Source organism: Acinonyx jubatus, chromosome B1 (assembly GCF_027475565.1).
Source record: "Acinonyx jubatus isolate Ajub_Pintada_27869175 chromosome B1, VMU_Ajub_asm_v1.0, whole genome shotgun sequence".
Lineage (NCBI taxonomy): Eukaryota > Metazoa > Chordata > Mammalia > Carnivora > Felidae > Acinonyx > Acinonyx jubatus.
The window spans coordinates 101,339,550-101,363,533 of record NC_069382.1 but is presented as its reverse complement, the minus strand read 5'-3'; the positions used below and the strand labels follow the sequence as shown (position 1 = coordinate 101,363,533).

General features: G+C 36.7%; 1 protein-coding gene and 1 long non-coding RNA gene across 5 annotated transcripts in view; both read right to left on the bottom strand.

The window, feature by feature from the left end:
* Positions 1–11,648, bottom strand: part of LOC113600506 (uncharacterized) — a 150,312-nt gene extending 138,664 nt beyond the window's left edge. The window contains exons 1-3 of the long non-coding RNA XR_003421495.2: positions 10,500–11,648; positions 9,056–9,188; positions 6,640–6,803 (exon numbers count right to left, since the gene is read on the bottom strand). This is a non-coding gene — a long non-coding RNA (uncharacterized LOC113600506). The remainder of the gene's footprint in view (positions 1–6,639; positions 6,804–9,055; positions 9,189–10,499) is intronic.
* A 2,591-nt stretch (positions 11,649–14,239) lies between these two features.
* Positions 14,240–23,984, bottom strand: part of PRDM5 (PR/SET domain 5) — a 206,345-nt gene continuing 196,600 nt past the window's right edge. For 3 of the 4 annotated variants that reach the window (XM_027063646.2, XM_027063655.2, XM_027063638.2), the window contains one exon: positions 14,240–16,029. In XM_027063646.2, the coding sequence (XP_026919447.1) occupies positions 15,865–16,029 (165 nt within the window). In that variant the 3' untranslated portion in view covers positions 14,240–15,864. The remainder of the gene's footprint in view (positions 16,030–23,984) is intronic. The other variant, XM_027063671.2, reaches the window with a different exon arrangement.

The following is a 23,984-nucleotide window of genomic DNA, read 5'->3' as shown; positions in this document are numbered from 1 at the left end:
GATGGAAATCTCGCCTTTTCTATTTTTTTCTTCTGTTCTCTCACACTCCATCCCCTAAGTAATTCCATGGTGATGAGACACAACCAGAAACAGGGAACTGCAGGAGCTAAAACATTGAGGGAATAAAAATGTGCTCCCTATTCAGTGGATGCTTCCATGACAAGAGGGGAGCCCCATCTTCACCACTTTTTCCTCTGTCCTGGGAACTGACTCTGGTTGCACATAAAGTTGCAGAAGTATACAGCAGAGCAGGGTAATACGGAGTTGGAGGACCAACATTAGGAGCTCTAGGGAACCAGAAAGACCAGAAAGATTATGGAGAGGGAAGAACTCAGAAAAGCAACCTCATAAATTATGAACTCTTGGGCCCACCCTTAAACTATGAATATGATCTGATTCTACTTCACATGTCAAAAATTTTAGGAGCTGAAATAATGATATGCTACTACTCAGGTCCAAGATTGACTAATATGTGAGTGGCACACATATTAGATAGATCCAAATAGCACTGCAAAAAAGCACTGCAAAGAATTCAAAAACTGGATTGGAACTGACATTGGAACTAAAGTCTACAGAGGGAAGATTGGGAATTGTGACCTGAACTCAACCAATTCAACTACTTGCTTTAAAAAAATACCAACATTCTCCACAGGATTTAAATAAGACCCAAACTCTCATAATACTAAAAATGCTCAGAATACAATGCAAAATTAGAAAACAAATAACCAGGAAAATCTCAACTCATATGGGAAAAGAAAATGAACCGATGGTAATACCAACATGATCAGAGATGTTGGAATTATCTTACAGCAAGCAATTGTGAGAAGTCCTGTAAACAACAAGAAAATAGAAATGTTCAGCAAAGAAACAGAATCTTGTATTAATTGGGGTTCTCCAGAGAAACAGAATCTCTGGAGAGAGATTAATTTTTTACAAAAAATTTGTTACAAAAAATTAAACAACATTATTAACCAAAGAATTTAACTATAGACTGTATAGAACTTACTCCGCCCAATAATAGCATGCATCCTTTTCTTTATTATTTAAATCCAGGTTAGTTAACATATGATGCAATAATGATTTCAGGAATAGAATTTAGTGATTCATCACTTACTTATGACACCCAGTGATTGTTCCAACAAATGTCCTCCTTAATGCCCTTTGCCCATTTATCCCACCCCTCACTCAACACCCCCCAGCAACCCTCAGTTTGTTCTCCCTATTTAAGAGTCTCTTATGGTTTGTCCCCCTCTCTGTTTGTATATTATTTTTGCTTCCCTTCCCTTGTGTTCATCTGTTTTGTATCTTAAATTCCATATATGAGTGAAATCATATATTTGTCTTTCTCTTATGGACTTATTTTGCTTAGCATAATATACTCTAGTTCCATCCACTTGTTGCAAATGGCAAGATTTCATTCTTTTTGATTACTGACTAATATTCCACTGTAAGTATATATGTGTGTGTGTGTGTGTGTGTGTGTGTGTGTGTGTGTGTGTGTGTTTATTACATATTGGGCTAATGGACTACCCTTTATCCATTAGCCCAATATGTATGTATGTGTATGTATACAATATGTATGTATGTAGACATTTGGGCTCTTTCCATCCTTTGGCTGTTATCCATAGTACTGCTATAAACATTGGGGAACATGCGCCCCTTTGAATCAGCACTCCTGTATCTTTTGGATAAATGCCTAGTAGTGCAATTGCTGGGTTATAGGGTAGTTCTATTGTTAATTTTTTGAGGAACCTCCATACGGTTTTCCAGAGTGGCTGCACCAGCTTGCATTCCCATCAGCAATGCAAAAGAGATCCTCTTTCTCCACATCCTCTCCAACATCTGTTGTTGCCTGAGTTGTTAATTTTAGCCATTCTGACAGGTGTCAGGTGTTATCTCATTGTGGCTTTGATTTGTATTTCCTGATGATGAGTGATGTTGAGCATTTTTTCATGTTTCTGTTAGCCCACTGGATATCTCCTTTGGAAATGTGTCTATGTATGTCTTTTGCCCATTGTTACATTGGATTATTTGTGTTTTTGGTGTTGAGTTTGATTAAGTTCTTTATAAATTTTGGACACTAATCCTTTATCTGATATGTCATTTGCAAATATCTTCTCCTATTCCATCAATTACCTTTTACACTTGCTGATTATTACCTTCACTGTGCAGAAGGTTTTTATTTTGATGAGGTCCCAATAGTTCATTTTTGCTTTGGTTTCCCTTCCCTCTGGAGACATGTCAAGAAAGAAGTTGATGTGGCCAAGGTCAAAGAGATTGTTATCTGTTTTCTCCTCTAGGATTTTGATGGCTTCCTGTCTTATGTATAGGTCTCTCATCCATTTTGAATTTATTTTTGTGTATGGTGTAAGAAAATGGTCCAGGTTCATTTTTCTGCATGTCGCTGTCCAGTTTTCCCAACACCATTTGTTGAAGAGACTGTCTTTTTTCCATTGGATATTCTTTACTGCTCTGTCAAAAATCAGTTGGCCATATGTTTGTGGGTCCATATCTGGGTTGTATATTCTGTTCCATTGATCTATATGTCTCTTCTTGTGCCAGTACCATACTGTCTTGATGATTATAGCTTTGTAATACAGCTTGAAGTCCGGAATTGTGATGCGTCCAGCTTTGATTTCCTTTTTCAACATTATTTGGCTATTCAGGGTTTTTTGTGGTTCCATACAAATTTTAGGATTGCTTGTTCTAGCTTTGTGAAGAACGCTGGTACTATTTTGTTAGAGATTGCATTAAATATGTAGATTACTTTGGATAGTATCAACATTTTAACAATATTTGTGCTTCCAATTCATGAGCATGGAATGTTTTTTCCATTTTTTTGTGTCTTCTTCAATTTCTTTCATAAGGTTTCTATATTTTCAGCATACAGATTTTTTACTTCTTTGGTTAGGTTTATTCCTAGGTATTTTATGTTTTTTGGTACAAATGTAAATGGGATTGATTCCTGGATTTCTCTTTCTGCTGCTTCATTATTGGTATATAGAAATGCAACCAATTTCTATATATTGATTTTATATCCTGTGACTTTGCTGAATTCATGGATCAGTTCTAGCAGTTTTTGGTGGAGTCTTTTGGTTTGTCCACATAGAGTTTCATGTCATCTATGAAGAGTGAAAGTTTGATTCCCTTCTTGCCAATTTGGATGCCTTTTATTTCTTTGTGTTATCTGATTGCTGAGACTAGGATTTCCAACACCACGCTGAAAAACAGCGGTGAGGGTGGACATCTGTGTCATGTTCCTGACCTTAGGGGGAAAGCTCTAAGTTTTTCCCCCTTGAGGATGATATTAGCAGTAGGACTTCTGTATATGGCCTTTATGATCTTGAAGTATGATCCTCCTATCCCTATTTTCTTGAGAGTTTTATCAAGAAATAATGCTATATTTTGTCAAATGCCTTTTCTGCATCTATCAAAAGGATAATGTGATTCTCATCCTTTATTTTTTTCTATTTTTAAAACAAGTTTTAATGGTTTTATTTGTTTTTGAGACAGAGTGAGACACAGCATGAGCAGGGGAGGGCAGAGAGAGAAGGAGACACAGAATCCAAAGCAGGGTCCAGACTCTGAGCTGTCAGCACAGAGCCCGACATGGGGCCCGAACTCACGGACTGTGAGATCATGACTTGAGCCGAAGTTGGACGCCCAACCAACTGAGCCACCCAGGTGCCCCATCATCCTTTTTTTATTAATGTGATGTATCACATTGATTGATTTGCAGATACTGAACCAGCCTGGCATCACAGGGATAAACCCCACTTGATTGTGGTGAATAATTCTTTTGACAAACTGTTGGATCTAGTTTGCTAGTATCTTGTTGAGAATTTTTGCATCCATGTGAATCAGGGAAATTGGTCTGTAGTTCTCCTTTTTAGTGGGGGTCTTTGTCTGGTTTTAGAATCAAGGAAATGCTGGCCTCCCATAATGAGTTTGAAGGTTTCCCTTCCTTTTCTATTTTTCATGCAGTGGTGCAGCAGCAGAAGTTAAGAGATTATGGCAAATCACAAACATAGCTGGCACCAGGTTTCACTTTACCCTGGCATCTTTGTCCCAATACCAGGAAACGTGGCTATTCTCCAGAGTCCACTGGGACCTTTACCTGTGAGGAGGCTGTATGGTTTCTACTAAATGCTCTCCAAACAGGGGAACCAACTATCATCGTGTGGCACATGGTCGCCTCAGACCACGCTGACTGCTCCTGGGGATTTGCCCTACTTCCTCACCAGAGCACTGCTGGGCACTGGGTTCCGGAACTTCACACTCTGGCCTCCACTGTTTATAGAATCCTGATGGTACTGAAACCCTCTCCTTTCTTCCTGTAAGTGGTTTTGGGGAACAGATTTCTTGTTCAGTCCCCTAAGAGTGTTATCACTCTCTCTCTCTCTCTCCAACTACTTTCAGGGGAGATTTTTCCTGCAGTCTCCTGATTAGTCACTGTCCCCCTTTCTCTGTCCTTCCTCTGCAAAAACAGCTCCCTACCCTCCGTGGCTTTTGTCTCCTCCAGTTCACCCCTCTGCACCACGTACCTTCCCAGTTCTGTGGCCCAAGTTATGCAAATTGTTGTGTTAATCCTCAGATCAACTTCCTAGGTGTGCAAAATAGTTTGGTGCTTATCTAGCTGCGTTTCAGGGATGAGACAAACTGAGGGTGTCCATGCTGCTCTGCCATCTTGATTGCAATTTAATAACTTACATCTTTTAAGTGCACATGGAAAATTCTTCAAGATATATAGTATCTTAGATCATAAAATAAGTGTTACAAATTTTTGAAAATTGAAATCATGCAAAGCATTTTTCTGGCCAGAAAGGAATTAAACAAGAAATCAACAATAGAAAGGTAACAGGAAAGTCTTCAAGTACTTGGAAATTAATCAATATACTTCTAAATAACCCATGAGCCAAAAAGTAATTTTCAAGGGAAATTAGGAAATAGTTTGAACTGAGTAAATATATAACGTATCAAAATTTGTGGCATGCAAAGGGAAATTGCAGCATTAAATCCTTCTTTAGGAAAAAAAAGTCTCAAATTAGTAATTTAAGCTCCTACCAGAAGCAACTAGAAAAAGAAGAGCAAAGTTATTCCAGAGTAAGCCAAAGGAAGAAAACAATAAGGTGAAGAGCAGAAATCAATAAAGGAGGATACAGGAAATCAATAGTGAAAATCAGTAAAACCAAAAGCTGGTTCTTTGAAAAGAATCAATATGATTGATAACCTTCTAAGCAAGACTGATTAAAAAAAAAAGAAAAAAAAATAAGCTAATTATCAATATCAACAATGAAAAAGAAGATATCATTACCACCTCAAGATATTAAGACAACTATAAAAGAATGCTCTCAGCAACTATGCACATAAATTTGACAATTTAGATAATATTGCCCAGTTGACCAATTATTCAAAACCCACAAATTACCAAAACTCACCCAAGATGAAATAGAATAACTTGAATAGTCTTAGAAGGAAATAAAATTGTCCCTATTTACAGATGACAAATAGAGGAGCAATGAGAGGCACAAAGCAAGTTCAGGTCCATGAAAATTCTAAAATCCAGCTGTGGACACATGTTGTGAGAGCTTCCATTCAGAGCCCGGTACTTTCCTTGATTAGAGCCTAGGTCTGTTCTACAGGAGTGGTTCTCATCAAACCTTCTCCTCCTTGGTTCTCTCCTCAGGGAGGTCTTTCCTTTTCCATAGGAAATGGCCTATGTTTGAAATTTTTTGAATAGCTGAATAGTTTTTCCAGTCGGCTTCCTTCCCATAGAATGTTTGTGTCCAGATGCTTTTTTCATTTTGAACTAACTCAGTCCCTTTTAATCTAAGCTGATTCTCTTTGGGTATTCTATGAATCTAAATGAAACTTACTCCATGTCCCTAATGCCACATCAATAATTCTTTTTCAGACAGATGTTTCTCTTCTTTGCATGGAATGACAAAGTGCCATGGAACAACACCCTTAACATTCCTAGAAACAGTTTTTTGTCTAGTTGTACTGAGAGCCCACTGGGCACCACCTTCAATCTTTCTGAGGTCTTAATGAAGAGTTTTGCAGACAACATCTCTGATATGACTTTCTCCCAAAGGCTATTTCTTTCTTTGAGAATCTGTTGGCTAAAAAAATAACCCTGGCTGGAGATATTGGAAATGTAAAACCTTTCTATTTTCCTCTACACAGGAAGACTTGAATACACATTTTTTCTAAATTCCATTTGCAAACTGAACTATCCTTTCTAAGTTTGTCTCTTATCATATCTTATTACACACAAAGAAGTCAACTGCCGTTTCATCATTCTGTTGGAACTACAGGGACAGTCATGCAATTGTTTTATGATGAAAAAAAAAAACACAGATCACTGTTTTTCACACTTCCAATAGCAGTTTCCACAACGTTTTTATCAGCAGCCACTAAAATTTGTCTGCCATTCCTCCAGCTTCTGCCAGCAGCTTACCTGCCACTTATTCCAGCCATATATCCCTAGCCATATCCATATATGCCTAGTCTCAAAGCTTATGTCATACATTGTAGGTTTTTCTTAAAGTAGAAACCGTTTTCTATCTACTAATTTCTGTATGTGTTATCTGTTACTTTACAACAACCCACCCTAAAACTTAAAAATTTAAGGGGTACCTGGGTGGCTCAGTTGGTTGAGCATCTGACTTCAGCTTGGGTCACGATCTTGTGGTTGGTGAGTTTGAGTCCCGCATCAGGCTCGCTGATGTCAATGTGAAGCCTGTTTTGGATCCTCTGTCCTTCCCCCATCTCTCTGCCCCTCCCCTGATCACGCTGTCTCTCTTTTGAAATAAATAAATAAATAAATACATACATACATACATACATACATACATACATACAATAATAATGTATTATTTTTCATAGTTCAGGAGGTTCGGTAAGAGGTTCTTCTACTGGTCTTGACTATGCTCATTCACGTGACTCAGTCAAATTAGGTTGACTAAGAACTGGCTTAGATAGAATGGCTAGGTCTCTCTCTTCATGTGTTCTCTCATCCTTAAAATATGCTGACCTTTCTTTACATGATAAGAGGTTGGCAACATTCCCAAGATGTGAGCCATAGCTTTTTGATCATGTTTGCATATGTCCCATCAGCCAAAGTATGACAGGCCAAGCCAAAGTCTGTGTAGGAAGAGACTTGACAAGGGCACAGATGCCAAACGTCATGATTTACTGGACTTATTAATGTAACAATCGACCACAGGGACTTATGTGGAGAAAGAGCAATTAATACTTGATGTTTGGGTCTAGAAAATTCCTTCTGAAAACACACTGTAACAATTAACGACAAAAACATTAGGTCCTGTAAGCCTCATCATTTAGCAGACCCTTTTATATCAGAGGTTCCAAAGTACTCAATATTTCCATTCATAGAAGATATTTTAATTGATGAAACATCCCCTGTAAGATAATGACACCCTTGTCAGCAAGAGATAAGGGTATATTCTGACCAGTTCCATGAACATATCTAATTTACAAAGTATGAGACCCAAACAAATGATGAGGAAAGCAAAACCATTGCTTCTGGAGTCTCTAAAGACAGTAATGCCAAAGAGAAGGTGAAAAACCAGTTTGTTTTTTCCAGATACACTAAGCTATTGTAAGATTCAGAGCTTGAGGAGGCTATCACGTGCTAATTTGAAAGTTATGGAAAAGTCACATCTTTAAGATTTTATGTTCCTTAATATTTCTAGCTGTCCAGCCTCCCTTCATCAGCCACAGTAAAGCATTTGTCCTTCAAGATTCACTGTTGATGTTTGTCTAATTTACAACAGTATTCATGTCTAACATACTGTTCAATTAAATACTTGAAGTATTAATTATATTGGTGGCATAAGTTTCCAAAAACATGTGGAGAAAGTCAAAAGAGTATAAGCATTTTGTCTTTTATCAATGTATTTCAGAGTCTTTATTTGCCATAATTCCCCTATAAACTCTATTGATTCTCTATAATAAGATAGCCTTAATTCTAGGATATTTCACTACTGTTCGTTTGCTTAAGCAAATCTATTCAAACATTATCTCAGAATCTTTACATGAATAAAGGGTCATTATATGAATAACAAGACCTGTTTATACCATTTTTCAAAATATGACTTTGTTTTTCACCTCATGGTATATACTTTTACCTTAATTTTTACAAAGTACTAGCTGAACTTAGCAATAATAAATGAATCACTCATTTCCGTTTTTTTTAATCTCATAAAATTCTTCCCTTATCTTTCAATGTGTTTAAAGAGTAAAGATGTATTTACGTTCACTTGTGTATACTTGATTTAATTCATGAGTTTTGATGCATTTAAATTATTTTTAAGAGCCAGTTTTTGTTTTTGTTAGCAGAGTTTCATTTGAGCTATGTCATTTATTTATTTATTTTTAATTTTTTTTTAATGTTTATTTATTTTTGAGACAGAGACAGAGCATGAACGGGGGAGGGCCAGAGAGAGGGAGACACAGAATCTGAAACAGGCTCCAGGCTCTGAGCTGTCATCACAGAGCCTGACGCGGGGCTCGAACTCATGGACCACAAGATCATGACCTGAGCCAAAGTCGGCCGCTCAACCGACTGAGCCACCCAGGCGCCCCGAGCTATGTCATTTAAAATATGAATAATATAATAAGGTTGTTGTTACCTATTTGAACATTTGGGTACTACTACTTTGTTAATAAAGAGGTAGGTAGCTCAAGTTTTATAAAATCAAAATTATTGTTTAGATTATTAGATAAGAGCAAGATGTGGTCTCAGCACAATAAAAAAAAACCCTGATAATCTTGGCATTAATAAAAATAGCTTATTTATATGCTCGAGTCAAAAGTATGGGTAACTTTTATAATATGCTAAACTGATACAGTATACAAGAATTTTCAACATTCCCAAGTGAAATGCTTCTATCATTGTGAATATGTCGATGATATACAATATAAATCTTATCTAATTTGACTTGTGACAGATTTTCTTCAAGATATGAGCTAGAATGTTGCAGAGTAATGGAAGTTTCTGACAGCATATACAAGATGATAAGGGAATTACCTGGAGGAACACTAGGGCAATATTATTTCTTGAACCCTAGTTAAGTGCGAGGCATCCTTTGCAGAATTATATGCATTTTCTGATTTATTTCTCACAACAAAGCCAACGAGTAGATGCTATTAAATCCATTTCACTGTTAAGGAAATTAACATATGTCAAATTCAGAGTCAGAATTGGTATTGTGTAAGTGTGATGTGACTGATCTTCAGTAAGAGAAGAGAGAAAGAGAAGTCAGGAGATGAGGGTTTAATCTCAATGCTATATAACATAAAAGTCTTAAGAAAGACATATGAATTCTTAAATTGCAATACCCTTACCTGAACTTTTAATTCCAATGTATCCGGTTTTAGAAGAGTATTATATTCCTGTCTATAGGACATACATTTTGAATTCCTCTTTAAATCCCCATGACTTTGTACCACCCTCTCAGGATCTGTATTAAGCCATAAGCTCCATGCCCTTTACTGAATTGGCATGATTAGGGGTATGAAATAGTTTTTATCGGTATAAAGCCAATTGGCTCAACTCACAAATTAGTCTAATAATACTCTAATCAAGTAAATTCATCTGTCCCAATTTCATATTTTATAGTCAGAGCAGAAAGGATACAACTTAATATCCTAAATATCATAATTTGAGTCCGGGAACAACACCAACTTGTCACTCTCAACTCTCTGAGCTCAGCTGAAGGTAAAACTGGAAACTACACTGAAGTAATGCAGCAGCTGAACAGCACAGGAAATGAATTCCACGTGGAAAGAGCAAGAAAGGCTCAAGGTGACACTCAGTGTGTTGCACTTGACACTGCTTTACTCTATTTCATGTTCTGAAGGATGCTGTGTACTGTAATACGCCAGGCAGAATTTGAGCTGCAAATGGTGATTTCACTAGTGTGGCAAATCTGATTATCCAAAATGTGAGGTCAGGAGAGGATTTCTTACATTTCAATAATAAAACTAGACTTCAGGCAGTCAAAAGTAGTGACTGCTTATTTTCCACAAAATTTAATTTTTCACAAGTCCTCTTTACTATATGTAGTATTCCATACAGGATTCCTCAGTTTATGAACTTAAAAATAAGTCTTAGAATCAACCAAATGTGGTATCACTCCCTATCTCCATACTTTTATGTTCCTACTTAGCATAGGAACTACATATTTTGTTTCGATTTCATAGATGTTAATTTCAGGCCCCTTTTTCATCAAAGGCAATTTCAGTTTTCCAGATGCTGGCTAATACTTTAGAAAGAAAAAAAAACTTGCAAGACTTGGAAGCCAATGCACTTCCATTTTTTTATGGGTTGCTTTGTCAAATATTAAAGGACAAACAGAGGATATACCATTTCAACAACTAAATCCTGATAATGGTGGTGTATTTGTTCAGATTTCAACAGTTATACTTGCATCCATGCTATCAAAGGCCCTGGAATATTTTTTAAGGAATACCTTTTGCCTAAAGCTGTGCATCAGTAGCTTCCTTGGGTCAGCGAGATCCATACAAAGGAGGGTCTTGGATTATGTCTACAATGTCAGGCTTTTATCAGATTTACACGTTGGCGATGATGAATTTCACATGTTGGTGTAAAGAGCCTATTTCTCCCTGAATACGGACTCCAATATCAGGCCAGTCAGTCATCCAGATGGAGGCTACATGAGATCCTGGGTAAGGGAGGGCAAATTCATCACCACAGACTGAAAAGCACACAGCTTCGTCGCATAGGATAAAAATGTGAAATCTTACCACAGGTTGTTTATTAGAAACACATCTAAAATTTACATATACTCACAGAACGGTTTTCAACAGAAGAATGGGGAGGCAGAGTATACCAGTCAAATACTATGCAAAAGATGTCAGACAAAATTAACTTTGAAGAAAAGGGCATTATTTGATATTCTCCAAGAAGGCAAAACTTAAAAATGAAGTAATGGAATGTTTCAAGTGTCTCCTGTGAGCTAGGATTCTTTTCATTTTTATACTATTTTGTACAGGCAAATGGATTTGTGTGTTTGTGTGCTTTCCACGTGGAATTAATTCCTAATAAGTTTATAGTCTTTCTTGTTAGAAACAGTGATATTTCAGATGAACTCCTTTACATTAATTTAATCAAGTTTCAGTGGTCCCATGTCCTTTCTCAATTCTCAGCATATAAATTATCAACATTATTTAAAGTCTTAGTTTCCTCCTGCCATGTAATATGCCACAGTGGCATGAGCCCAAGGAATAAAATCTTATTCTCACTGCCTAAAGTTTTGCAGGATTGGAAGTTAAATACACCATCAAATATTTAAATATACTGTTTTGTAACAAATATAAACATTTGCATGGGGGAGGGGAAGGAAAAAAAAAAGGTTAGAGAGGGAGGGAGCCAAAACATAACAGACTCTTAAAAACTGAGAACAAACTGAGGGTTGATGGGGTGTGGGAGGGAGGAGAGGGTGGGTGATGGGTATTGAGGAGGGCACTTGTTGGGATGAGCACTGGGTGTTGTATGGAAACCAATTGGACAAGAAATTTCATATTAAAAAAAACAAATATAATAATTTGTTTTACAGTACTGTGCTAAGCATTTTTTTAAGAGGAAGAAAATAAACTTGGACATTATTTTAGTTTAAGATAGTTTTTGCACTTTGTACTATTTCATGAGCCTAGGAAACTTAGAATATTCTGACATGGCCCACACTGAGGGCTCCTGAGTTAGTTTTCTATTTTGTCACACAACAAATTAACAACCTGGTGGGATAACACAGTTTTGAGCCCAAGGTAGTCAAAGCTATGAGAGTCAGCTTCAAAGAACTCATGCCTTAGCGGATTCTGAGAAATCAAAGTTATATGAATGCATCATCTCCACATCCACTTGTTGGACACTTGATGATGATGATAATGATGATGATGATGATGATGATGATGATGGTTTTTGATTCTTGGAGACCTCACAAGATTGGGGCAACACCGAGATGATAAAACACTGCTTTTGAGAAAAGGAATACCTAAAACATTAGCTGTAACTTTTATCATGCTTATATTATAAGCGAACTTCAGGATATTTTTGTGAACTTCAGGATATTTTTGCTCAGAGATGCTACTATAAATCAGATTTCTTTTGTTTTTAATGATGTTCCTTTTTACATGTTGTGTGTGTATGACCAACAGTGAGATGAGATGTAAGGAAATGGTTTTTTCTTATTGTCCTGAGACCAACTCGGCTTAACTTCAGACATATTTGCCAGATCTAGAAATGCTTAGAATTAAACCATAAAAGCATGAAGCCTGGGAGTAAGAGCAATTATGTTTTCTTCTTTCATAAAAAACAAATTTAAAATGTTCACTTGGATTTTACTATAGAACTGTGCTAGTATAGTTTTATAGTAAAATACAATGCTCACACCAACTGTGACAGTGATTTATACAGATTCCTAAAAAAATGCTACTGAAGTTCTGCTACATTTACAATGCTACATTTGTATACACAATATGTATACAATGTGAATGATACAATGATGAAATCTTACAGTTTCAAAAAGGCACTTTTCCACCTACCCACCCATCTCCATATATTCACAACCACAAGATGAGCTTTAATAAGGAAAATTTAGGTTAGTGAAGGAAAAAATGAATATTTCCAGTACCTATCTTTTTCCTTCCTTCCTTTCCAGCTTTGAGAGATATAGCAGTACATAAAATTTAACGCACAAATTAAGGTTGGAAGACCTGTAATCTATGTTCACACCCATTGAGTTGGCTGCAAAAGATCAGAAGAACTGAGCAAAGTAATCGCTGTAAAGCACTGAATAAAAGTGATCTTCTGCAGACTCACAGACACACACAATGTAAGAAATATGTTTCTTAAAAGTAGCATTTTAACTATCCTGTATATTAACCCCAATAATGAATCACTAATGAACACTTTTACACTGCAACTGTTGAGCATGATTAATCAATCAAGTTTCCCATATAGCCAAAAAAAAAAAAAAAAAAAAAGAAAAAGAAAAAAGAAAAAAAGGAAAAGAAAGAAATGAGAAGGAACATCCTATAAGCCAGTGATTGTGAAACAAGAAGGAATTCAGGGGCACCTGGGTGGCTCAGTTGGTAAAGCATCCGAATCCTGATTTCGGCTCAGGTCATGATCTCACAGTTTGAGAGTTCGAGCCCCGCACTGGGCTCCATGCTATACCGGTGGAGATCCTGCTTAGGATTCTCTCTCTCTTCCCCACCCCCACCCCACCCGCTACTCCCACATGCTCTCTCTCCCCCTCTCAAAATAAATAAATAAACTTAAAGAAAAAGTTTCAAAAAATTTTAAAAAGAAGGAATTCAAGATATGTAAATATTGTAAATGTTAATACACAAGTATAATGATTTTAAGAGGATGTCTGAACCCACCGATGTTATTGAATACCTCTTAAAATTATGTAGCCTTGACTTCATGGGCACCTGATAGCTTGGCCTGTTCCCAAGAAAGCACTTGAGCCATAATCTTTTACAGCAGAAAAGCAGAGAAAGACACTTCCAAGTGGGTACCTGTACTCCCATTTGCCAACAGGACTTTTCCTCTGTGACTATTTATGTTCTTAATTTCTCAATGAAACCTGAAAAAAAATCAGTCCTCATCTTTTTGCTATTAGTGAGTGATTTAAAAGTTGCACGACACGAATGCTAATATATTTGAAATGCTTATAAGTAATAATATTTCGGTAAATGTAACAGCACACAAAGAGTTTTCTAAGAACTTCTTTTGATTTCAGTGCTTTGAAAAGACAAGACTGGGGACCAGTAGGTTTTTCTACATTATCTTCCAGAGTTTCCTTGACTACGAACCTTCAGCCTGATAAGGTCCAGCACCTCTTTCTCATCAGTTTATTCTGCAACATGGCAACAACATGGTTTTAAGGGTAATTTCCAATTAGAGCAGATCTGTAAACTGTGAGTCACTGAGATTTTACAAAATTGGTATTTGGCTTCCTTTCAAGTTTCAGATTCATCACACAATGGTGTGATTACCATACAGAGGAGGTAGCATCAAAAGAAATGAGCAGAATGTGTTTAAATAATACACACTACCAAATTTTACAGCTGGCCTTTTATATTCAAATGATATTAAGCACACTGTCGTGTTCAATTGAAAACATTTTAGATCTAAAAATATACTGTTGAAACAAATAACATAGTGAGAAACAAGACCAAAATCTATTTTTATAAAATACAGTCTATAATTTTCAGATATAAAAATGCTACATATAACCATACTTAGATATCTTCTAAATTATAATCTGAGATTTATATTTTTAAACATTATCTCTGGTGAGTTTCAAATTTAGTATTTTTACAGAGTTTAAATCTCTATATTGAATCTTTATGCTTCTTTTTAAAACTGGAACTGAGCAAAAACATAATTCTAAAACAAGATTCCTGACTTCAAAGAACTGTGTCTTCAGATAACCTTTCTTCTTAAGTTGGAACGAATTTCCTTAAAGTTATACTTCCTCTCCTTTGAGCTCTAAGTAGAAAAATTCATGATTTGGACTTCATTTTGACTTTCTTCTGGTTTTTGGATTCCTTTATGCTATTCTGACATCACTAATGCATCTTATCATATCTTCCCCCAAAGCAAGTTGCTCATTGTATGTTGCTCTCAAGTATTTTATTGAAATATAACCCAACAGAAGAAATTACACTTCTTGCTTCAATTTCCCTTAATCAGTGATAATTCCAATCATAACAATAGCTGGATTTGTATTTTTTATTCTGGATTCCTAATTACACGGAACAATTGAGGGTAATTCAAAAGTGTTTCAGAATCACCTACTGCCTGGATTCTGGAAGACGTCTTTTGTGAAACAGAATGTTAATGCTCTGAGGACTCTATTATAGCTGTGCCAACATGTTCTGTGCACTTTGATGGAATGAGAAGATAAAAGGCAAGGTTCACCATAACTAATATTGCAATGCCACTATGTGCTGACACTCCTGTCAGTCAACAAATATTGAGAACCTATTTCGTTTTAATTTTTAGTTGTATGCATTTGTATATTGTTAATTTCTAAAGATGACTGGTATAAACTTAGGAGAATCAGCTTCATATATACTTAAGGTATATGGTCATTTTTATGAAGATCTTATGAAAGTACTATAGACCATGAATGTCTGCATCTAAGTGATTAGAGGAGATAATGTTTCGAAGAATTATCTAAAATGAGCAATATTTCAGTAGATGCTTTAGTTCTTAAATACTTCCTTATTTTAAACTGACCTGTTGTAGAGAGCTATAAATAACATCAACTTTTGGTCTGTTTCACAAAATAGCAAGTTTTATCCTATATCATGCTTGATACTTTAAAAACCCTTGACCTTATCCTCATCTGTATGAAATATTTTGGTATATTAATTTCTTTCTGGATAAATCAGTAATAACCATTATGTGCGTGCATGCACACACACAGATAACAATAAAATAAAAAGGCCTAATAAAGAGTATGTTAGTAAACTTCTTTACAGAGAGGTAGCCAACATGGAAAGCCATGACTCCTTTTTCCATTTTATAAAACAGAGCATAAGTAGTATTTTGCAAGGCTACAAAGTTGTTTTTTTTTTTCTATTTGTACCATTTTTTGGTAAAAGTAGGAATTTCTTTCTTTCCTTTTTTTTTTTTTTTTTTTTTTTTTGCATATGCATCTACGAACTCTAAAGGTAGGCAAATAAGAACTGAGACCAGTGAATTACTTTTGTCTACTTCTGCTATGCTAATCAGGTGAGAGAAATCTGGGTTTCATATTAGGAGCCCTTCTGAACGGTGTAATTCCTTTACAGCTACCATTAGCTGTCAGCTTCGCCATGGATATTGTCCATGTGCACTTTGAGGTAGTCATTCCTTGTAAACTTCTTATGGCAAAACTGGCATTCTGCCAGGGGACGATTGGGATTGTGAGTCATCTTGTGTCGGATCAGCATTTTCTTCAGGCTAAAAGCCAAGTCACAAACCTAGAAAAGACCCAAAGACACCAATTGTATTATGCTGAAAAACCTGAAGATATGCTAACTTATCACATACACAACATACATTATGCATCTTCCTACTGTTAAGTATGCACTGACAGGCATAAGAACAAAAATTCCTAGAAATAAATGGAATTTAACATCCCAACTAAAGGGTAAAGAAAAATAATTACAGTTCCCAAGAGCTGTTTGCACCTAGTGTGTGTCCTCTATACCCTAACCACCCTCCCTTCCTCTCTACTGCTATATTTAAACATGTCTAGATAAACAACTCCCTGGGAACAATATCTTTCTCCCCATGATGGAGTGTATTGATATTTTCATATTAAACCCCTTAAACAAAATGCCTAATGGCCCAGAGGGCATCTCCCTGTTTGACATAAATAGCACAAGACTTGTCTCTCCAGTGATCCCTTCCATTTAGCCCCATTTGAGAAGTGAAAGGTTAATGCTGCTTTAAGCATCCTAAGTGGAAGTTTACTACCCACAATTCTGATTCTTTATTTCTTATCATATACACTCATTTAACTAGGGAATCTAACATGTTAACTTCATATAAGCTCTGCCACATTGCCACCTGGCCCAACAAATATGAACAGTCCAATAATTAAAATATTAAATTAACACAGAAGATGTAAGGCCCTCCTGCCTCAGTACTTTCCCACTTCTCTTTATGTAGCTTCCTCTTACTCATTCTTCAGGGACGCCTGTATGATCTGTGGGCCAGAAGTCCTCTGTTAAGTGCTTTCATGGTAGCCTTTACTTTTCCTTTATAATACCTACTTTAAATATAATTAGTTACTAAATAATTCCTTTAAATGTCTGTTTCCTTGCAAGTCTAAGAAACATGATAGTAAAAGTAAGAATTCTGTAAATATTTGTTGACTTAAAGAAAGAAAGATAGATACATGTTTGATAGATAGGTAAAACCCCTAAGAGCAATATAAGTATGTCAAAAACTATCGAATAATTCTAGAAAAATCAAGCACGGTGACTATGGAGATTATTTTCAAGTGAAACTCTAAACTTCTACATTGTTTTTTTATAAAATTTGTTAAAATCTATTATCATAAATAGCACAGAATTAAAATGTATCCCTTATTTTCCATTTCTCTGGCTCCTTCTCTAAAACCCATGTAATGAACAATAGATACCAAATTTTTCATTGGCTTCCCACTGAAATTAGATTCAAAATAAATTTCTTAGCATGCTTGAAAGGCTCATCAATTTGCTCTCCAACTTCACTTGTACCCTTTCTTTCTCACTATGCTTCAGCTCCACCTGCCTTTTTACCTCCCCTAATACCCAGGCTCATTCTCACCTACAGGCCTTGATTTGTACTGTTCCTTGAGCCTGGAATGTTCTCTTCCCCATGGCTGACTCCTTCTCCTCTTTTAGGTTACTTAGAGTTACTTTCTCAGAGACTTCTTCCTTAAGTATTCCTTTATCTCTTTTTAAATTGTTTCCAGTCTTTATCATAAAATGCAATTAGGTATTTATTTAGGTTTAGTTGTTCAATGTCAATACCCCACAGGAATGTTGAGTTCTGTGAGCACAGGGGACCTGATATCTTGTTCACTATTTCATTTCAGTGTCTGGCCCAGGGACTAGGTTGAAGGGCTAACATCAGCTTTCATTATGTGCCAGGAAGCACTCTGTGCAACTTATAAAAAATTCACTTGTGCAATCCTCACCTCACCCTTTTAGGCAGATACTAATACTATAAACTCCATTATATAGAAGGAAACTGACAGTCACTTCAGTGTCTCAAGCAGGTTACCCAAGGTCATAGAACTAGGAAGTGGTTTCTGGGGTTTAAACCCAAGCAGTCAGGGTTCAGAGTTTTTGTAACCCCAAGGACCAACTATTATTAAAAGCTCAAACTTCAAACAAAGATATGTAAGCTGACTGTACTTTTTCCACTTGTCTGGCTGATACCATTTTTAAGAAATAAAAACCTCTTTGGAAAAATACAGGAGGTTCTCAGTTCAGTTCACCAGTGTATTGTGAGAGACACAAAGTTCAAGTTCATTTACACGGTCACCATGGGAAAATTACAGCAGCAGCAAGCTAGAGAAATGGAAGGGAAGTAAAACAAGATGCTAAAGTCATTGACAATGGCTCTCAATTAGGGAGTCCTAGAAGCTCCATATAGGAGATGGGATGGGAACAACCCAACAGATTTTGAATGAGGGCCAGGTAGAGGATTCAATGTCAGTAGAGAGCAGGTGATGTCACAGTTGTGAAAGTGACTACCTAGACATTAAAAGCTATGTTTTTATGAACTTAAATGTAGTCACTAAGAGACTTCAAACTGATGTTCTGTATAAATCAGCCAACTGTAAGGACATTCATGGTCATTTTAATATTAGGGGAAAGCAAGGAATAATTCAAATAGTGTAACAGGGATGCTTCCTCTTCCTTTCCACCTGAGATTCTTATCCAATCCTTCAACCTACTCCAAATTAGTATTAATTCACAAGCAAAAGAATAGGAAAATATTTAGTCTTTTTCTAGGCTAGAGGTAAACTGAGTTTGTTTTAAAATGAAGTAAAACAACACATTTAATAGAACATACCTTGAGAGATAATACTAGAACACAATACAAACATCTTACAGTAACAAATATTTATCACATACAATGTGCCTGCCACTTCAGTTAGAAACAGAATGACAAAGAGTCTTGTCCTGTCCTGTGAAGTCCAGAGTCCTAAGGAGAAATATTTTCATGTCATGAACATAATTCTAGAAGAAGGAATAGAAGAGCACAATTAAGTCTTCCTGGATGTATGAGGGTTGTCATGTCATAAGGTGGGAAATGATATTCTGGGGGGAGGGAAGAGAAGGTGCAAAGGCACAGAGCTGTAAAGAGCAAGGCTCATGTGGGGAAGTAAAAACAGTTCCCTAAGGCTGAAGAAACAGAATATTAGATAAATAAATTGAAATCAATCAATCAATCAATAAGAGAATCAACTTGAAAAAGAAGTTAGTGTTAAAGTCTGGACAACGCCCTACTTCAGTTCAGGTCACAATCTTGCAATTTGTGAGTTCAAGCCCCACATCAGTCTCTGTGCTGACGGCTAAGAGCCTGGAGCCTGTTTCGGATTCTGTGTCTCCCTCTCTGCGCCTCCCCCACTTGCACGCTCTCTTTCTCTCTCTCTCTCTCAAAAGTAAATAAAAATTAAAAAAAGTTGGAGGCTAGAGCCAAACCCTGGTAATCATAATAAGAAACTGGAAGTATATTCTGCAAGTGGTGGGGATTTATTAAAGGATTCTAAATAGAGACTAACACCCAAATATCATTTAGTCAGCAAGCTTGAGAGTATGAAACTGGGGGCAGCAAGGCCAATGTTATTATTACACTTCAAGCCAGAAATGATTTGGATATGAACTAAAGACAGCAATCATTGATTCCTTTATTCATTCTTTCAAAAACCTTCATTAAGTGCCTCCTATATGCCAGGCATAGTTCTTGGCCTGGGGATCCAGCAGTGAACAATAAAGAAGAAGAAGAAGAAGAAGAAGAAGAAGAAGAAGAAGAAGAAGAAGAAGAAGAAGAAGAAGAAGAAGAAACAACACCTCTGTTGTCATTAAGCTTAAAATACACGATAAATAATTAAACAAACAAATATGTAATATATCAAGTGGATATAAGTGCCGTGAAGGAGAAGAATATGGGGTGAAGGTTAAGAAAGTAACAGAAATAAGAGAGTAATTTGAGCACAGAACTGAAATAAGTACAGGAGAAGGCCATAAAGTTCTCTGAGAAGGGTGTCCCAGATCAGGGAAGCAGGAAATACAAAGACCTATTCATTGGAATATGCTTTGTTTGTCTGAAAAATGGCAATGAAGTGATGTGGTCAGAGTGAGGTGAAGGTGGTAGTGAGGTCAGTGCTTGGGGCAGGAGGGTTGGGGGTGCAGGTCTGTAAGGACTTTCAGATCATGGTAAACTTTGGTTTTCACTCTAAATGGGATAGACCGCCATTGGAAGGCTTGAGCAAATGAGTAAATATATAGTCTACATATATAATATATAAAACCTGACAAAGGTTCTAAAAAGGACACTCTGGGTGGTAAGCTTAAGACTCTGTCAAGAGCAAAGACAGGAGAAGAAAGATAAATTAAGAAACTGTTTCATTATTCAAGGAGACTAAGCTGGTAGCTGGGCAGATGTGAAAAGTGTTCAGATTCTCCATTTATTTTAAATATGGAGCCAACTGAATTTGCTACTGGACTGGATATCAGGAGTGAGAAAAAGAGAGGAGTGAAGGTGGCAGTAGAAATTTAGAGGAAGAAAGATTTTCAGGAATTACTGTGTCTGAATGGCAGGTACATGAGCTTGAACCCTCGAATCCTGACTCGGCCAATTAGAAGTGGAAGGAAAGAGACAAGTTACGCACTTCAGTGAGCCTCAGTTGTTTCATATAGGTGGAAATAACACCTAGATATTTCTGGGTTGTAGTGAAGATCAGAGAGAATATATATAAACTGGATCACTGTGTCTTCCCCACAATAGAAGCTTGACTAGTTGATGCTATTGGTCATGGCTTAAGGAAAAAAAAAAGCGTCTGGCATGAGAATCAGAGCTTTGGTTTTGGTTATTTGGAGATGGTGAAGCCCTCAGAAAGACGTATAGGTTTTTTTTTAAGTTTATTTATTTGAGAGAGAGAAAGAGAGAGGAAGGAGGAAAAAGAGAGAGGGGGAGAAAGAGAGAGAGAGAGAGAGAGAGAGAGAGAGAGGATGCCAAGGAGACTCCACGCTGTCAGCATGGACCCAGATGTGGGGTTCGATCTTACAAACTGTGATATCATGACATGAACAGAAATCAAGAGTCCAAAGCTTAACCAACTGAACCATTCAGGAGACCCAGAGAGATGTATAGTTAAAGGGAATATGTTGAGCAACTAAGCTGGCTGGGGAAATATTGATTTCAGTAAGGAATATAGGAGAGAAGTCTCTTAAAATTTTTTTAAATGTGTATTTATTTTTGAGAGAGAGAGAGAGAGAGAGAGAGTGAGTGAGAGTGAGAACAAGCTGGGGAGGAGCAGAGAGAGGGAGACACAGAATCCGAAGCAGGCTCCAGGCTCTGAGATGTCAGCACAGTGCCTGAGACAGGGCTTGAATGCACAAGCCATGAGATCATGACCTGAGCTGAGCTGAAGTTGGACACTAAACTGAGTAAGTTACCCAGGTGCCCCAGGGGAAATGTCTTACAGACGGCTCAAAATATCTGCCTAGAGTTCAAAAGGGAGATCGAGACAGGAGAAAGAGAGATTTGGAAGTCATCACCATAGGGATAGCAGCAAAGATACTTACAGTTCAATAGCTATGGCATGCTCAGGGAGCTGTACACATGGAATGACTGTGCCTAAGGGGCTAGTGTTGATGAGTGAAAGCGGTATTTGAGAAAAATTGTAAAGAACTGAGATCAACATGTATCAGTTTCTTCTTTACAATTTTGCTCAAATGCCATTCAAGTACCACTCAAATGTCATATGTCTGTGTGTGTGTGTGTGTGTGTGTGTGTGTGTGTGTGTGTGTGTGTAAAGGCAGCGGGTACAAGAGATGGGGAGGACGTTCCAGGCAGAGGAAGTAGTGCATGAAGCTACAAGGAACAAGAAACAGAAATGCAAAATGGCATCGCTGCTTCAGGAAACTTTAAGTGTCAGTACAAACAAAATGCAAAGTACTGACAGATAAGAAATTATTAACATATTAATAATAACAGTTGACAAAACCCAGAATAATTTTTTCCGTCAAGCGGCAAGGTGGATTTTACCCTACAGTTTGTGAGATACTGTCATAGAGAAGCACCTGATTTGGTTTATACTGAAACAATCACATTGAGAAATTATTACTGACCCCAGAGAAATAAAAAGGATTATAAGAGAATACTATGAACTGTATGCCAACAAATCAGATAACTTAGATAAAATGGACAAGTTCCTAGAAACACATAAATAACGAAAACTGACTCAAAAAGAAATAGAGTAACTCCAGAGACCAATAATAAATAAAGAGATTGTATCAAATAAAAAACCTCCCAGGGCGCCTGGGTGGCTCAGTCAGTTAAGCGTCCGACTTCGGCTCAGGTCATGATCTCACAGTTCGTGAGTTCGAGCCCCGCATCGGGCTCTGTGCTGACAGCTCAGAGCCTGGAGCCTGCTTCAGATTCTGTGTCTCCTCCTCTCTCTGACCCTCCCCTGCTCATGCTCTGTCTCTCTCTGTCTCTCAATAATAAATAAGCGTTAAAAATTTTTTTTAAATAATAAAAAAAAAAACCTCCCAACAAAGGAAAGTCTGGAATCAGATAGTTTCATGGATAAATTGCACCAAACATTTAAAGACTTAACACTAATCCTTTCAAACTCTCCCAAAAATAGAAGTGGACAGAACACTTTCTAATTCATTCTGTGATGCCAGCATTAACTTAATACCAAAGCTAGACAACGATATCACAAGAAAAGAAAACTAAAAGCCAATATCCCTTTTGAATATAGATGCAAAAATCCTCAAACGAATGAAAAACAAAAACTCCAACAAGCCAAATTCAAAAGTATATTAAAAGGATTGCCAACAAAAAAAAAGAAAGAAAGAAAGAAAGAAAAGAATAAAGAAAAAAAAGGCAGGGCATGGATGGCTCAGTTGGTTAGGCATCTGATTTCGGCTCAGGTCATGATCTCATGATTTGTGAGCTCAACACCAGCATGGAGCCTGCTTGGGATTCTCTCATTCCCTCTCTCTCTCTGTCCCTACTCTGCTCGTGAGCTCTCTCTCTTTTTTGTCTCTCAAAAACAAAAAAACAAAAAGCAAAAAACAAAAACAAAAAAACCAAAAAGCAAAAAAACAAAAACATCACAAGTCATGACCAAATGGGATTTATTCAGACTGCAATGGTAGTTTCACATAAAATCAAACAATGTAATAAACCATGTTAATAAACAAAAGACTAAAAAATGATCATCTCAACTGATGAAGGAAAGGCACTGACAAAATCCAACAACCTGTATTGATAAAAATACTTAGAAAAATAGGATAGAAGGTTGCTTCCTCAACATAATAAAGGGCATTTATGAAAAACTCATAGCTAACATCATATGGAATGGTGAAAAACTGCAAAATAATGCAAAAGAATAGACCCCTACTTCATACCATATACAAAAAAATTAACTTAAAACAGATCAAAGACCTAACTGTAAGAGCTAAAACTATCATACTCTTAGAAAAAAAAACATGACAGTAAATCTTCATGGCCCTGAAATTGGCAATTCTTATATCTGACAACAACACCATGCTGAGAAAAAGAAAAAAAAAACATAAATTGGATTTCAACATTTAAAAGTTTCATGAATCAAAGGTATTATTATTAAGTGAAAAGATAACTTAGAAGATATTTGTATATCATATATCTGATAAGAGCCTAGTATCTAGAATATACAAAGAACTCTTATACTCAACAACAAAAAGACAAAATTTTAAAATGGGAAGAGGACTTGAACAAACATTTCTCCAGAGAAAATACAAACTCCAACAAACAAGCATATAGAAAGATGCTCAGTATTGTTAATCCTTTTGGAAATTCAAATCCAAACCACAATAAGATATCACTTCATATGCCCCATGGTGACTATAATTTTACAAAACAGAAAATAACAAGCATTGACAAAGATGTGGAAAAAATTGGTATTCTTGTGCATTGCTGGTGGGAATATAAAAATGGTGCAGTTTCCATGAAAAACAGTATAGCAGTTCCCCAAAAAGTCAAATATAGAATCACCATATGACACAGTAATTCTACTCCTAGGTATATACCCAAAATAATTTGCTTTTAAGACAGAGAGACAGGGGCACCTGGGTGGCTCAGTCGGTTAAGCGTCTGACTTCAGCTCAGGTCATGATCTCGCGGTTCGTGAGTTCAAGCCCTGTGTCAGGCTCTGTGC